General features: G+C 36.4%; 2 protein-coding genes across 11 annotated transcripts in view; both read left to right on the plus strand.

Moving 5' to 3' along the window:
- The first annotated feature begins 2,035 nt into the window (after nucleotides 1-2,035).
- LOC121427605 (translocon-associated protein subunit gamma-like) lies at nucleotides 2,036-9,601 on the plus strand. The gene is made up of 5 exons (XM_041624085.1): nucleotides 2,036-2,205; nucleotides 3,628-3,760; nucleotides 6,806-6,904; nucleotides 7,743-7,874; nucleotides 8,392-9,601. Exons 1-5 carry the CDS (start codon nucleotides 2,079-2,081, stop codon nucleotides 8,456-8,458), a joined length of 558 nt encoding a protein of 185 aa, XP_041480019.1. The 5' UTR covers nucleotides 2,036-2,078; the 3' UTR covers nucleotides 8,459-9,601.
- Nucleotides 9,602-15,938: 6,337 nt separating this feature from the next.
- The window catches only part of LOC121427475 (chromodomain-helicase-DNA-binding protein Mi-2 homolog), a 47,929-nt gene continuing 46,009 nt past the window's right edge, over nucleotides 15,939-17,858 (plus strand). For all 10 annotated transcript variants that reach the window (XM_041623882.1, XM_041623883.1, XM_041623877.1 and 7 more), the window contains exons 1-2: nucleotides 15,939-16,216; nucleotides 17,175-17,269. In XM_041623882.1, the coding sequence (XP_041479816.1) occupies nucleotides 16,108-16,216; nucleotides 17,175-17,269 (204 nt within the window). In that variant the 5' untranslated portion in view covers nucleotides 15,939-16,107. The remainder of the gene's footprint in view (nucleotides 16,217-17,174; nucleotides 17,270-17,858) is intronic.

A 17,858-nucleotide genomic window follows, 5' to 3' on the forward strand; every position in this document is an offset into this window, starting at 1 on the left:
ATTATAATTATATTGTATGCACTTTGTTGGAGAGCTTATTTTAAATGTTTGAAAAATATTTACTTTTGATAATCTTTAAATGTTTAAATGAGAAATCAAATGATTATTCTTTATGTAGGTCACAATAGAATGCATTTCTATAGAATTTGTATCTAATGGCCCGTATTCTGAAGTCAGGTTTAACTAAGACCACGGTCTAAGTCTGTGCTTAAATTATGGGGGCCAAAAAATTCAAAAATATATATATTGTATCTTTCTTATGTTTAAAATTTTGTTTCCTTTCGCTTTCATAATAAAGAAAAATACTTCAGTTATCATTCCTAGACATTATGAACAATTTGGACGTCATGAATTGATAAATTTAATCATTGTGCACTGTTAGAGATTTGTGCCCCAATTGGCTCTCCATAGTTAAACAGCAACTTTAAACTCGGGTTTAATTTAAACCCGAGTTCAGAAAAGGGGCCATTGTATCTACCTCTCTATATTGAACAAAACTGTATTCAAAATAGGTTCATAAGATCTGCAACGCTGTTTAAAATCGATATCGTGCAGCAGTTTAAAGTAAGATGCAACGAGATGCAACGTGGATTTGAATATTGAAATTAAATAGATAAAACTATGTATGGTTAATTTTTAACTATTCGTGTTTTTAAAACTGCAGTTGGCCCTTTTAAAACTTGTTGATTTCATTGACGAATAAGATTATGAGACGAAAGGTATTAGCAGGAAGACTGTTTGATTCGAAAATCTTGTTTTAATCAAAACCCTATATACATTAATGATCATGGTCAGTATACAGTTTTAAAAAAAATCAACGCTGTCCTGATGTAACAATTTAACATAGACAAAAGAAATGATTAATGTTTTCTATGCCAATATTAAGCACATTTTTACCAATATGGCAATTGTATTGACAGAAATATTAATTGACATAATGAAATATGTAGAAAATATAACAATGTCGCTCAAATCGCTTTTCACCCTTTCGGAACACATCACACACATTTTTTAAATACTTATTGTGCACACATCACACATAAGTAAGGCTAATGGCATAGCATTTCTTTGTAATAAAAATAGTTCTATATGGAAATGCATGATTGCTAAAAGTGTTATTGCGGGAATCGAACCCCGGACTTGCCAGTCAAACTCTTCTTCACTTATTATGCAGTACACTAATGTCAGTCTCGGTACCTCCAACAAAGTGGTATAGCGCCATCTGTCGCTCAAAACATTACAGTTTGCAGTTTCTATGTACTTCGGTCGAGTTGAAGCCGCATTGAGATTGAACCTGATAAATGCATATAATTATTTGAACCTGAACAGTGCATTTATGCCGAGAATTGAGAGAACAAAGGAGAATTGTCAATTATTTACTGATTATTCTGCTTGAAAAATTTGTACCCGTCTATCGTACATCATTCTAGCCTACAACTGGCTTAAATATTATTGTGTCACTTCAAAGTCATGTCAGAAGGGGCCAGTTCGAAAGGCTGAGTTTTCACTCGTACTCGGGCATTTTTTCACATTCTCTTTATTTTATTTCTTCCTTCATAATTTTTAGCCGCTTAAAAGGGAGCTCAAGACATATGACCACTTGCCCCGGCCCTCCAGAATCCATCAAATTTTGGATATGAATTGAGACAGTTATGATTTTCCAAACTTTTTTTAAAAAGAAAAAAAATTCTGCACATCCTGGCCGGTATGCGAATGAGGGAACTGATCACATCACCTACTCACTATTTCTTCATATTTATTATATGAAATATGAAATATGTTAGTTTTCTCTCAACAAAGTCTTCATTTCTCCATGTCTTTGTGTAATTGCATTTTTATAACTTATAGATGAGAGATGTCAAGAAACAATCATTCTTAATCATTTATTATTTATCATTGGACAGTCTGGTCCTTGACTCCCCCCCCCAAAAAAAAAATGAATAAATAAATATAAATAATTTAAAAAATCGACCTTTCAAAACAGTTTTCGGGTGCAAGTTTTCGCAGGAAACATATAGGATGTACCCCATCTACGTCCATTGTTGGTCAATTCTCTCGACGGCTGCTGCAGAAGAAAAATGGCAGGTGGAAAGAAATTGACGAAGGAAGAGGAGCTTTTGCTCCAAGATTTCAGCAGGAATGTATCAACTAAATCGTCTGCACTATTCTACGGAAATGCATTTATCGTCTCGGCCATTCCAACGTGTAAGGAATATGTTTTTACCTATGTAAATGTTATTTTATTTTTCAGGATCCGATCCGCGATCGTCAGTTGAGTTGTGTTGTGTGAATGATGAAACGCGATTTCACTCACTGCACTGTGTGTGCTATTGTGCTGTGCCACGTTGCAGTGCATTGCCATTGGCATTGTTGTGCGTGACTGGCTGTGCTGTGCAGCTGCAGCAGTGCAATGCAGCTGTGCAATGCAGCTAATGAAATGTTGCCTGTCTTGAGTGTAATGTAAAATAAATTGTGTATTGAGTTGAGTGATTGTATTTCCGAAGGTGCACATTTACGTGTCTTGAAACTTTGGAAACCAATCATTCTTCCATTATTCAAAACGAGAAAATATCAAAAAAGCTGATCAGCAATTTTCACAAAGTTTTAACTTTTTCAACAAAAAACATGTTCATTCGGTAAAACGGTCAATAGGCCTATGTATTGTCAAATTACCAAATAAAGCATTTTGCATGCGAAGCTTGAAGAGGGGCTAGCTAGCCAGGCGGCTTCTAGAGAGTAAAAATCATTTACTAACGTAAGGTTACTCTCAGTCTCAATGAAGCATTCATGTGTGTGTAGGCCGCCAAAACCTGAAAATTTCACCCCCGAGATTTGTACTTCTAAAAGATCTAGCCCTAAATCATGTACATGGGATACAACTTCATTTCCGACATTTCTGCGCCATCTATTTTATTTTTAAACAAGAATTCATAAAAAAAAGAGAGAAATATCATGACAAGACGGAAGAGACTTGCCCAATGTTTACGCCGCCATCTTGTCTCCTATTGTTCTTCACCAATGTTACAGACGCGTGCGTAGAAATCTCGGGGGAGAAAGTTTCAGGTTTTTTGGTGGTACACGCAGGTGAATAAAAAGGAATACCTGGCTTTGTTGAGAGTAATGTAAGCATACGTCAGTAAATGATTTTTACTCTCGAGAAGCCTCCTGGCTAAGAGGGGCCTAGTCTGTGTGTAGGGGTGTATGATCCAAAGAGAGTTATAAAAACAATGATCCTGGCAAAGTTTAGCATCTTTAATTTTTGTAGGTATGTGTGTATTGATGGTTTGAATTTCATGAATGATGTAATGTAAATGAGAAAAATATTGCGTTTATTATGATTGAATTTGTGAAAAGTGTTTAGAAATATGTCAATCCACTACCATACATGTACCGGTATGTGTGTCAGCCTATTTCCTTGTAAATCTCAATTAAAACCAAAATGTGATCAGGTTCTGCAAATCTCTTTGAGCTTAAATTAAATTAAAAGTACATTTCTGTTATGGTCACTCCCATCAGTGGCAAACTCATTATTATAATAAAATGATAAACAATGCACATTTATTAATGTGTTTATACTCTTAACCTAAGCATGGCATTTTAAATGACAATTTTCTCTTGATCCAACAGGGTTGTTTTGGCGTATTCATCAGGTGGATCTGTTCCAGTCCCAGTCCATTGTGATGTTTGTTATTATGACACTCATTAGTAGCTGGTTGGTTGCCTTCGCATACAAGAATGTCAAGTTTGTCCTGAAGCACAAGTAAGTGAAATAGCTTATTGGTAATAATTCACATTACTGGCAGCCAGTTGCTGAAATATACATGTTTCCATAAATAAAGATTAAGAACATACAATGAAATAAATAGACATGCAGTACAAACATGAAAATTGTACAAAACACAAAGATAAGCAATGCAATAGATCAAGTTGAATAAAGGAGTTTGGGATGTAGATTAAGTTTACATTGCATTAAATTACTGGTAAATAATGCATTAATAAAAACAACAATTGCATCTGAAGAAATTAGTTGGCAAAAGAAAAGGAAATAATTGGCAATCAGCAGGTCAAATTCAAGTGAATGATATATTCAAGGCATCACAAAATGACCATTTAGTTAATATATACAAAATTATAAATATGTTTGGGTTATGAAGAGAATAAAGGAAATCAGCCTAAAAAAAATTATAGGGGGGGGGCAGTTCCATTGACGAGAGGATACCATGCACGACCATGTGGTCTCGAAAAGCACCCTAAACAAATATTTTCCATATTCTGAAAATGCATCCCTTAACAAGTATTGGCGTGTGAAACCCTACCATTAACATATTGGAAGCAAAACGATACCCAAGTATTCTCTGAATTGAATCCCTAAACAAGTAAAGCAATATTTCAATTATGTCGGACTTTGCTCGTTGGTTTTACCTTTACCTACATCAATGTCTAACACTTGGTTTAGTAGTATGGCCTCGCCTCCCACACCTCGCACAAATTGGACTCTAAACACGTAGTGTTGACTGTTGGGTCAAAAAGTACATCCATTTTAAAACATTTTAGTCTTTTTATACCCTCCCAAATTTGACCCTAAACACATAGTTTTCCAAGTGAAATAGATAGGGGAAGGCGTGGTAAGTTGAGCATAGGGGCTAGTTGAGCCACCAGCCCCAGTCCAATAATGAATGAGTCAGACATTGTGGTGGTGGCATGTATTGATGACCCATAGCATAACCCCTAACCCCACCACATTGTTTTCAACTTTGAAACAAAAAGTAGTTTTTTAGAGGGAAAAATATGAATTTCAGCCAAAAAAGTAAAAAAGAGTTTGAAATAGATAAGTGCTTTAGAAACACACACGTCTTTAAATAAAGTAAAGACATGATAATATTATTAGTCCAGGTATGGATCTTCATTCTTGTCATAGTCTTTTATATGATGGATGCATAATAAATGTGTGGATACAAAATTATCGCACTAAGTTCGGACTGGGGTAAGTTGAGCCAAACAGCATGGGGCAAGTTGAGCCTGTGGTAATTCATATGGTAATGTATCTTAAAAAACAAACAAACCATAAAAATCGATTGAAATGCTGGCTGAAAGGAGCAAATTTACATGACTGCTCTTTTCCTTTTAAAGGATGTTAGTATTAATAGAGAATTAGCAAGTGAAAAGACTTTAAACAAAAAATTGACATGCTGGTTCTCCCCTCATGCATTTTGTTCATAGTTTTTGTGGCTCAACATACCCCAGAAGGTGGCTCAAACTTACCCCATATATGGGGCAAGTTGAGCCATTTGACATCGTTTTTTTCAAAGGTCACAATGACTTTCAGTGTGGGGATAGAAAGTTATATATAGGTGGAAAATATTTCAGAAGAATTAAATTTCAAGGCAAGGTACTTATTCTGACATGATTATTAATCATATCAATTCTAACATGCAAAAAGCAAAAACTGTCACAACTTACCCCGCCTTTCCCTACGCTTTTTTATTATTTTAGTGTTTTTGACACCCTCATTTCTTTACGTACGTACGGTGCCCTATCTTGAAAATGACATTCTTTTTACGTTTTTTGGTCGTGCATGGTATCAACTTGTCAATGCAAGTGCCCCCCCCCAACTACCCGGTTAGCAAATACAAGATTTCTACATCAATTTTGTCATCAGCTAATGAGATTGTTATATTGTTAATTTGTTATTGTAACAAGTTTTATGAAACGGACCCCTGATCCTGATGAAAGGGACAATAAAGTATTTCATCTGTTGAGACTGCAGGACATTGTGCATAAGTCTACCTTCCATAAACTCAAATAATCCCCTAACCCAAAGCATTATTCCAGAATATGCAGACATGTCCTATTTACAACTTCTATGTAAAATTTTGTCAGAGTTCAAGAGATTTTTGTTGTCTCATCAGATTTGACATACAAAAGTACCTGTAATATGTCTCTTTTATAGTTGAACAATGATGAACACCTACATGTAGGAAGCATTTCATCAACGTTTTTGTCCGACATTCTTCCTTGATTTTGATTGGCTGAGAGGCATCATTATTGTAGCTGACAGATAAAAGTTTAAAACACTTTTATAGGGTGTTGCAAGAAACTTGAAATTGAATGCAAGTCAACTTTTGGTCCCAAAATTAAATGAAAGTCATTCATTAAATTCATTAAACTTTGAAACTGATTGATGGTTTGCTTGTTGAAACAACAAATTCAAATTGAGTTTGCTTTAAAGATGAATACCAGTTGTGGTAACGATCTCAAAATGTGTTCAAACAGAATCCAATGAAATTACCATGCAAGTGGTTGTACATGTATGTATGAATAAAAATATATGTGCCAAGTGTCCCTGGAAGAAAATGTGTAATTACTGAGAAATGAGCAAAATAAGCATGGAATTCCATAAAATGTCTGGTATTTTCCAAGCAACATTGATACGCTGTCCCACATATGCTTGTCTGTGTTAGTGATCATCAGAATTATCGGTTTTGAGCTAAGATTTCATGATATCACAAAGGTAAGTTTACATTAATGTACCAGGTCTAGATATATGATAATATGGTGACACTTAACCTTGATTTAAAAGACTTTCTCAAGTTTCTCATGAGATAATTGTTTGCAACTACTATCTTTTACCTTTAACACTTAAAGTTGAGCCTTCATTTGTATATCTGCATTTGAAATTTGCACTTGATTGCAAAAAAATTGTTCCAACACCCCCACGTTGAATAAAGTGGCAGCCAAGTATTTTCTTGAAATGCTCCCCCAAATATGCATTATGAATGTTTTCATTGTTTGTTTCATCTGACAGGGTTGCTCCCAAAAGAGAGGATGCAGTTACCAAGGAAGTGATGAAGAAACTCAGTGATGCAGACAGTAAGAAGATGTCACGAAAGGAAAAAGATGAGAGGTATAAAAAAATATCTGTTGTGATAAAAAAAAACAACTAAAATATTACTTATTTTAACATGAGTGGATTACATAATGATGATTGAAACAACTGGGAAATTATTTTGATTGATTGAAAATCACATTTATTTCCTTCAAACAGATACAAAATAATATTTGACATAGTAACAAATACAGTATATATTTCGACACAAATTTGAAGGAGGCGAAAACCCGAAAAGCAGAGCTTGAGTTGGGGTCGCCATATACAAATAAATAACAAGTTACGTACTGTAATGACATCATATGTAATTGCATATAAAAAAGAAAGTTAAGAGTATAAAAGAAACATGCAGTAGATGGAGAAGAGGGAGAAGAAATGTAGGCATTAGAAGATAAGTTCATTTGAACAGAAGAGTAACTGGTCGCAATAACGTAACATTGGTACATGTATATAGAGCTTTACTGACATTTTTCTAGCATAGCAACAGGTAAGGCATGTGCATTATATGTAGAGCTAGAGTATTTGGAGGTCAGGAAAATGATGGTCATACTGTCACAAGTCCGAACTGCAAGAACTTGTTCTTGTGTTTCATTTGAGATAACCAAGCTTTTGGGGATTGGTTATTTGGGGGATTGGGTCACAAGAAATGAACAGGACTCCGTAACACAAAGGTTTGCAATCAATCGCTAAATACCAATGACCAATCAAGATCATCGTTGCATGCGCATTCCATCTAAAATACTGACCGAGAGCCAATCTGTGTGGTTCTTTCATATTTGCAATTCATCGCAAACCTTTGTGTTATGGAGCTCTGGTATTGTATCATTGATTCTTTTTATTCGTGTCTATCAAACAGGATCCTGTGGAAGAAGAATGAAGTAGCTGATTACGAAGCCACAACCTTCTCAATATTCTACAACAACGCCCTCTTCCTTCTACTTGTTCTCTTCATGTCTTTCTTCGCTCTCAAGTCACAAGATCCAAATATGTATCCTTTCTGGAAAAAAATTACATTTGATGATCGCAGTGTACTGTGGATGCGGTGTTGAAAAATGAGGATGGTAATGAATTTGGTGGTGATGGTGATGAGGAGGAGGAAGTTGGTAGTGGTGGTGGTGGTGATGATAATGATGATGATGATGACGACGACGATGATAATCATGATGTTGATGATAATGAAACATAGTTGTGATGGTGATTATGATAGTCATGAATGTGGTTTGATGAAGAGGATGATGATGAAAATGGTGATGATGGTGTTGACTGTTGATTATCAGGAGATGATGTTGGTAGTGGGGAATGCGATGATGAAGTGGGTGATGATAGTGGTTATGATGATGATAACGATGCTAAATGAGGAGGAGAATGAAAATGATGGTGATGATGATGAAGGTGAATATAGAGATAATAATGCTGATGATGATGATAACTTATATTAATGCCGCTATTTGTAATATCTATGCTTTGAAACAAAAGAATTTTACCTTAACTAATTTTCTCTCCAGCAACTATATTTTGTCAGTAGCGCTCTCTGCAGGACTCCTGGCCCTCCTATCAACGGGACAGAAATAGTCACCTTCTCTTCTCATTTCTTAGCTGTTTGTAGTCAGATGAAATTTAGTGTAGAATATATAAACATGAATGATATTTGCAATTGTTTCAATACTCTTTTCTCTTGTCAATCTTTTGTTTTTTTCTTCAAAACTCTTTATTTGTTGCTTTATCCCTAAAAAGTTGTTGGGTAAATGATTCGTAAATATTTTCAACGCTTTCCTGATGGTTGTGATAATGATCTGTGACGATAGGGGAATTATGGATCACCTGGGCATCAGGACATAAAGCTTAGGCGATTGATAGTAGGGATGATTTCTACGATTAATTGCATTGATTATTGTGCATGATCAATCTTGAAAATCACCTCTACAATTGATTGCTAAGTTTTATGTTATGAGGCCCTGGAACTGCTTGATACAGTGGGTATTAAACTGCATGGTTCTATTGGACACCGAATTATGCAAGAAGATATTTCAAAACAACGTTCAATGTCAAACTGCCAGGGATTCTCAGATTTAACAATGTGAAGGGAAGGTTCAGTTTTGGAGTAAGGTGAAAAATTATTGGAGCTTTTGCATTCTGTTTTTGTCAATCTAGGAAGAAATGTGATCAAATAGTTCCACTGCAACAATGTGCAAGTTGTTATGGTAATAATGATGATGATTATGTCATATTTACCAAGGGTAGCCACTTCAGTTCAGAAAACTTTTCTTCAAGTGGGCCCTGATTAGTATGAAAATGTTATTATTACTTCAGCTGGGCTGCCTAGGCGCTTCGGCTTTTGAGGATTTTCTTCCTACCGGGTACCCATTTACTCCACCTGGGTGGAGAGTGGCAAATGGAGATATTGCTAAAGGACGTGTGTGTTGCAGTGGGATTTGAAGTCGGGACCTTGCGGTTCATAGTCTGGAGACTTATCCACTCATTCACAATGCCTTTAATTGTTGCTCTTCAAAAACCTGAGTAAATGTATTTCACCTGACAGAAATGATGCATTCCATGAATCGGAATAAGTTAAAATGGTTTTTTTTTTCAGGTCACATTTATTGTATGTTTCTTAAAAGTATTAGATTAATGAAGCATTTTTTTTCTCCATTTGTCTGTGTTGCATCATGAAAGAGAAACCATTGATAATATTAAATACACTTATTTTATAAATCATTTGTTTTTTGTTGCCTTAAAGTAAACTTTGTGTGTGAGTTACTTCCGAGTTAAGAGAGAGTTGTCTACCTTTATCAAAAAATATGATAAAAATTTGAATTTACGTGTTACATTTGATTCACACCCTATAATCCTACATTCGCATATACCTCCTTCCTAAGATTAAATAGAATTTGACCACACCAAAAAAGAATGCAGGAGACGAAACCACAGAAATATGTGTTAAAGTGTGTGTGTGGGGGGGTGCAAGTAACTGGGGGAGGGGTGCGTGCGTAGAGGATTGGTGGTGGTGTGTTTGTCATTACCTACTTTGGGAAAATTTTCTAACATTTTTCCCCATCAATCGAGGTCCTGCAACTGAGGATTTATTAATTTGTCTTAATATCCAGTTGGGCTAATAATGGAGAATTTAATCTAATGTCCACCTGTGGCTGGTGGGTATTTCATAAAGCTGTTTGTAGCTACGAACGATCAGTGATCCTTATGTGCTTAATCAACATGATTAAAAATTTGATGGGTATCATTATTTTATCACAAGAAAAGATCACCAGTCGTTCTTAAAGTCATAACCAAAGAACGGCTTAATGAAACGCCCATCTGGTCAACACCACTTTATGACATTAGTTTCATTTAAAGTGCAAAATACTAATTGGAGAGGTGGATATTGGACCATCAAGGCATTAGACTTAATGATGGATGGCCCAACTGGAATTTTGGACCAAGTGGGTTTAGTTAAAATGGGTGTTAAAGGGGAAGTTCACCCTGAAGAAAACTTTGTTGCAAAAATATTGGTGAAGGTTTGAGGAAAATCCGTTAAAGAGTAAGAAAGTTATTCAAAGTTTTGGATTTGTGACGTCATAAACGAGCAGCTGCCCCATGTGTTATGTAATATCAAATGCATGAATTTCAAATTTTGCATGGTTCCTGATGACTTAATTTTGTTTTCTATTCATGATCGGGTGTGAAATGATTTGTCTATTGATATACAAAAGGTACAGTAAAAACCATTTTCAATTTTTCTGAGAAAATGACATTTCATTGATTTTTTACCATTCGCTATGTAGGAATGCTGCTCGCATATGACGTCACAAATCAAATAATTGAAATTCTAATAACTTTTTAATTATTTGATGAATTTTCCTCAAACCTTCGGCAATATTTTTTGTTATTTTTTCTGCTATTTTTACAATAAAGTTTTTGTCAGGGTGAACTTCCCCTTTAAATGAAATAAAAACCCACGGAGAGAGGAGAGTCAATCTTGAGAGAAAAGAGTAAAATGAGATTGAGAGGATTATAATAGTAACGGGCCTTTATATGGCGCCATCTAATTATTCTATTCCGAGGCGCACACACTGATCTGAATATTCAGATCAGTGGGTTATGAAAAAGTAAGGTCATCCCGTCCAAAATACATATTTTATTTCGATTTTGAATGTTTCGGAATAACGAAGCGTCGGAATTACGAATGTATGCGGAAGAGGTTGGGGGCAAACTTTATCACCCCTCCCATAACTGTGACAACTTGAAAAAAAAAATAATATGCAATACAAATGTTCAAAAAAAATATTTCAAATTATGTTGAAAACATTAAAAAGCACATTAAAACAATTAAACTTCGCATTTAGTAGTATTTTAATGCAGTTTATTTTTAGGATGGGGAGACATCAGTGAAACTTTTTGCAAGCTAACTGATGGAAATTTGACAGTATTGCATATAACTTGAAAAATATAAAATATGCAATACAAATTATATCAAAGATATTAAAAAGCACAAGAAAACAGCGAAACTTTGCATTAAAATATAAAAGTACTTTAACGCGAAGTTTAATTGTTTTATGTTTAATAGTATAAATATTCTACTAAATTATTAATATTCACAATTTGCTGGAGGATTTTCATCATAAGCAGATTGGATTCAAACCGCCTCGATCACAAGAATCCCCGTTAAATTACGAGAACTTTTTAAGGCTAAAAAATACCCGTTAATTATTCCTGCATTCACACCGCCCCGAAACACATCCTTCGGGATAAGTTCCCGAAGTTACGAGCATGCGCAGTGTGGTCTGATAAGCAGGCAAGGCGGGAGATTCAAAATCACTTGCCCAGCAGCCACCCACGCCGCCGCGCCCAACGACACGCTGGGATAAAAGTTCCCGTAATTTGCTTTCACATCGCCTAAATACCTGCGACCTTGGAAAAATCCCCACGAAAGTTCTCGTAATTTCGCCAAGTACCTACTATTTAGCGGGTATTTTCTTTCGGGGAAATTACGCGTAGTTTGCTTTCACATTACCAAAATACCTGGTATTTTCTGATCGGGGTAAATTTCCCGATCAGAGAATACCTGGAACTGGCGAACTTCGAGGCGGTCTGAAACCACCTTATGTGAGGGGGGGGGGGGGCTCGGAGCCCCCCGGCCTAGATTGGGTTAAAGAAGTGTTTCGATAGTTGTTTAAAAAGTTTAACCAGTGTAGTTAGCGTGATGGGCTTAAATAACGTGCCTGAAATTTTAAACAGCGTTTATACAGTGAAGGGCCAATAGGTGGTTTCAAACCGCCTCGATCACAAGAATCCCCGTTAAATTACGAGAACTTTTTAAGGCTAAAAAATACCCGTTAATTATTCCTGCATTCACATCGCCCCGAAACACATCCTTCGGGATAAGTTCCCGAAGTTACGAGCATGCGCAGTGTGGTCTGATAAGCAGGCAAGGCGGGAGATTCAAAATCACTAGCCCAGCAGCCACCCACGCCGTCGCGCCCAACGGCACGCTGGGATAAAAGTTCCCGTAATTTGCTTTCACATCGCCAAAATACCTGCGACCTTGGAAAATCCCCACGAAAGTTCTCGTAATTTCGCCAAGTACCTACTATTTAGCGGGTATTTTCTTTCGGGGATATTACGCGTAGTTTGCTTTCACATTACCAAAATACCTGGTATTTTCTGATCGGGGTAAATTTCCCGATCAGAGAATACCTGGAACTGGCGAACTTCGAGGCGGTCTGAAACCACCTATTGTATCTCATACAAGGATTTTGTGTTAAGGCGGGAATGCCTATATCACCTTCAGTCCATGGCCTTAGGTGCATGGACCCCCCACACACACACAAGATAAAAATAAAGAAAAGGAAAGTGGAGAAAAATAACAAAATGTGATAATATAAATTTCTGAATACTACCTCAAAATTAATTTTGTATTAAAAGAGTTTGAAATTTTCTTTCGAAAAGGGCACTTTCCTAAAACAAAGGAGAAAAAGATTTATCTACCCCACTCACACAACTCACGAAACTTAATGCACATAGGGCTACTCTTACAAATTGTTTCCTTCGTATAAGTAGTAACATAAATTAGCGAAAGGGGCAAATCATATTTTGAAAAGGATTCTGCGATTACAGGATAACAGTGTTTACAGAAACGAGAAGAAATCGGACGCTCATCGGGCACGAAAAGAGTGCTTTTTAAGAACTTATATGAAGAAAGGGCACATACATGTATATGAGAAGGCAAAGGGGCGCTCGTAAACACATAAAACGATTCCTTCTTATTTGTAAGGAGCACAGAACTCGTTTTCTTGGCACTGATTCGAGAAAGGGCACTGACAAGAAGGCAAGGGGCACTCGTTAACACATAAACGGTTCTTTCTCAGGTGAAAGGGGCACAGCACACGTTCGTGATTTTTTCTTGATTGAAAGGGCACATTTTCAGTGCTTCAAATGTGGAGGGCACTGAGTCTCCCCCCGACCCCGAGGATCGCCTCCATAATGCCTAAGAATGTAAAGAAAATAATATACTTTACCCGTCCCCTTTTCCTCCCCCCCCCCCCCCAGGTCTTGAAAACATTTTTTGGGGGGAGGGGGGGGGGTCAGACCCTGAAGCCCTTTATCTGTACGCCAGTGTGGAATTCTCTTAAGAGAGGGTAAATTAGCTTATTCTAGACCAATCAGTTATTGCCATACGCTACGATTTCTTGAGATTCCTTGTGACTTTATCGGGGCCTGCCAGTGGGCCCAGGGAGGAAACAAGACGACCCACCTCATAATGCTTCGCTGTATATATTCAAAGTTTGAGGAGGAGGTGGCGCCTCAAATGGAAGAGGGGCCATCGGTACATTATATGACTTTTCAAGTAGTATAGTTATAGGGGAAGAATAAAAAAAGAAGGGAATAAGCTAAAGGCCGGGGATTTTTATAGAAAAAAAGAAAGAAACAATGAAAAGGTGGTGTAACTTCTGAAGGTTTCCGCCTGGCGAAGAAGAAGAGTGTGAGCTTCTTATTTGGTCTTGAAAGGGACCATCCAAACTCGACGTTTCGACGGGTGTGTTCTCAGATGTCTTCTTCAGGAGAATGAGACTCCTCATTCATGTTAAAATGTTTGAAACTTCAGGAAAATGAGCAAAAGTGGTTAAAGCAGGCTTTTATTCTACAAAATGTGAGATCAGAGCTCTGTAAAATGATACTTCTATAAATTCATTTCAGAAAAAGTTTTACATATTTTTATATATCTATGTAGACATAGACATACATCTGAGTTTAGGAAAGAACACTAGAATTTCTGTAGGAAAAGTGATCATGATGATAGCTGGATCTATTGTATCGGGCATCGTTGTGCGAAAAACTTTTAAGTTTCAAGAAAGCTTAAATGATTGATAGAACATTTCTCAAACAATACTTCCCGTCGATGCAACGAGTTGATAATGAGTTAACTTGCTCTACAAAATATGTTAGTTATACTTAATTGCATAAGTAAAACGTGTAAAATGGAACCAGCTAGCCGTGAAAATGTGGTAGGTTTCACGGGTTGATGATAATAATCGGAACGACGTCTCTAAGCGCTTTACAGACATATTATTACCCCGGTCATCGGATCCGTGCATGCCCGCATACAATGTATGCACCTTCTCCACTCCCTGGGGAGCATTCCAACAAGGGTTCCAAGACTCAATTGCTAGGCATACTACATATAGGCTTTCACATCCTACCGGGTACCCATTTAACACCTGGGTGGAGAGTGGCAAAGTGTGGATTAACGCCTTGCCAAAGGACGCTAGGCCATGGTGGGATTCGAACACACGACCCTCTGATTACAAGGCGAGAGTCAGAACCGCTACACCACGACGCTTCCGCGTCGTGATGGCACATCGATCATTGCATGAAGTTGGCATTATTTTTTCCATGGATCCTAGTAGGACCATGTTCTTACAAAGCAAATGTTTATACCATAACAAGGTCTTTTAGAATCAAAGTTCTGAATAAGGAGTATCTTCGGGATAAACCGAGGTTATTAAAGAAATCTGAACCCATAACTCAAATGAGAACGGTTGATTCTTAATTGAAAGGCATATATTTTAAACGTTTGAGAGCAACTTTGTTGAACACCAACAGAATGAGTAAGTTTAAACTATGATATTTGGTTGTACAGTAATTAATAAACTGTCAGTTTATTTAAAGATCAATTATAAAAACAGTCTAAAGGAGCTAACCTGCGCATAAGCGAAGAAAAATCGAAAAAGTTTCAAACATTTGGGTATGAATTCTATTACTTTCATAGCGATGAAAAAGTTTTAAAACTTTCCTATAAAACTGAAACTAGCATTGCAGATCGAATGAGCGAAATTAGAAAGTTGAATGGAGGAAGATTTTGCCCAGCAAAGAACAAGATGAACAATTTTACTGTCTCCATAATGCATGTATAGGGCTTTATATTGAAGGAGCTCTAAGTTCCAGATTGCTGAGCGAAGAAAGAAAATAAAAAAGTTCAAATTATTTTGTCATTCCTTCGCTGAGGGATATAGGCCTAAAGACCGACTGAAGAAATTTAAAAGGGTGAATGTATACTGAGCGAAGAACAAAGTGAGAAAGTTTTAAACATTTCAATTCCAATTTCCTAAATTCGATTCAAAAAGAAATCTCCCACTGTAACTATCACTAAGATTTGCTGAAATATAGGCCTAATAAACTGCCAAAATGTCAATATATGAATGTGAGCTGGAAGACCGCACCCCCGAACTATCATGAAATTATGTTAATGTGGAAACATATATATACCACGCAGGCTTCAGATATGTAAATAAGGTACATTTTGTAAAGAAACACGCATTATAAGCCGAGTGTTGTAAACAATATCAATTTATAATGCTTCATTGAATAAGGGTGTGTTGTCGTCAAGTTCATCATAACTCAAAATATGTCCCCTCCAAAATCACCCCAAACACATCTTACATATCCCAGTAGTAAGCTATCCTTAGCCTATGCCATTAACTAAGATGTAACTATTATGGGATGGAGAAGTAATTATTATGGGATGGAAGTAAGGGCCACTGACGTCATTATGCGCATGTGCAATTAACGATTTACTACCCTTTTGTCGAGGGGGTAAGTTTTTGTCTCCGCCATCTTCTGACTTCCTCCCCTTTCGGTAACCCGGATTTTCTTCATCACTTTGGGACAGGGTGTGAGTATTCTGGCTGGAGGATTCCGTTCGCGGAATATTCTCACATCATTCCAAAATGCCAGGAGCTTCCAAAAAGGACGAAGAAACGGAAGATTATGGATATGATTTAGACACGACCGGTGAGAGTGGGGCCATCAACGAGGGAGGCGAACAGGCCGAGTTCGGTATGTGAATGATTATTGAAAATATCGATGATATTGGCGATTTTTATGAGTGGGATACAGTGATTGGTTTGCTATCAAATTATGTTGTGGCGTGGTTTATGGTGTATCTAACAATTTTTGAGGTTTCCAAGAATGCTCGTGTTATTTTCCAGCTCGAAATCGTGATTTTTAAGCAATATATCCGAGATTGGTCAAGGTCCGCCGATCATCGTAACTAAAATAACGACGTGATCGATCATCGTCTCTAGCGAACGCTAAAACACCGGCGATCTTCCAATAACACTTTTTTGAACTCCCGGCGCCAAATCCTAAGAAATGTATGTCCATGTTATGCTATGACAACTTAGTTTTACTCTGCTGGTATTATTTTTCTTGTATTGGACTGAATAAAGTGTGAAAATTAGAGCTTTTTGCGAAGAGCCGCAAGCGGATTAGTTATGAAGATAATTATCAATCTGTTCATTTTCGCACGGTGAATGAATGAGCTTGTGTGTAGCTGTGTGCCCGTGCTTGACAAAGCATGTGTGTATGTGTGTTGCTTACACGTGAATAGCTTTTAGCGTGTGCTTTCTGCGTTGTACACATGTATGAAAACAGCTGTGCGAGTGAATTAGTGCGGCTAGCTGTTTGCGCTTGGCAATACAAATTACAATGTCAATGACTGGAAAAGAATATTTTAGGAAAGCAATATTTTGACTGAAAATTTGTTCATATATTATACATTTTAGTCTTTATAGCAAGTTATTATTGGGTTATCCTACACAGTACATGTTCATCAAGTTTTATGATTCAAAAGAAATTTCTAACTTAAGTTAAATATCTACCGGTAAATATACATGGCAATCGATTGAAATGGCAATTTTCAGTCTGCTAAACTTGAAAATATTTTAGTGTTTGATTTCAATTGTAGTAATGCACATTTTGTCAACATTTTTTTGTAAATTTTTTTTTTTCACAGATGGGGATACCCCACCAAAGAAGAAAAAAAGTAAAAAGAATAAGAAGGACAAAAGAAAGGATGGAAAATCTAAAAAGCGCAAGAGAGATAGTGAGGTAATTTGTTCATGTGTTTCAGTCAAAGCTGGCCCTGTTTGAATTTATTGCATGTATTTCATTTTTTATTGTTGGTGACTAATACATGCTGTTAATCACATTTGTATAACTTGTAAATAAATATGTACAAGTTAGATGTGGAATATCTAATTCATTTTTAGAAATGAAATTTTCTTGAGTTGAAGGCTTCATACATACTGTGAAAAAAAACATAATTTTGCATACATTTATAATTAAGTTTGTATTCAATTTGTTTCTGTTACCATTCACACTAATTTGCACATTGTCATTTTATAAGAATTTGGAAGGATTGGTAGGCCCGCATTATAGCATCATGTCTGATTGAAGACCTTATTGTGAATGTGAGGGCGGAGGGCCTGCATACAACATGTAGTTATTGTTTTAAATTCATCACACTTTCAGAGTTTCAGTCATCAGTAAATCGTAGTTGCATACATTATATTTAAGTATTTAAGTTTTGGTAAATGTAAAGATTACTCTTAAAAAAATCATCTAAAATGAAACAATACCATAAATCACAGATTATTTTTTGAGATCCAGAGTCAAGTACTGATGGTTTTACTTAGAA

Source organism: Lytechinus variegatus, chromosome 14, assembly GCF_018143015.1.
Source record: "Lytechinus variegatus isolate NC3 chromosome 14, Lvar_3.0, whole genome shotgun sequence".
NCBI classification, from domain to species: domain Eukaryota; kingdom Metazoa; phylum Echinodermata; class Echinoidea; order Temnopleuroida; family Toxopneustidae; genus Lytechinus; species Lytechinus variegatus.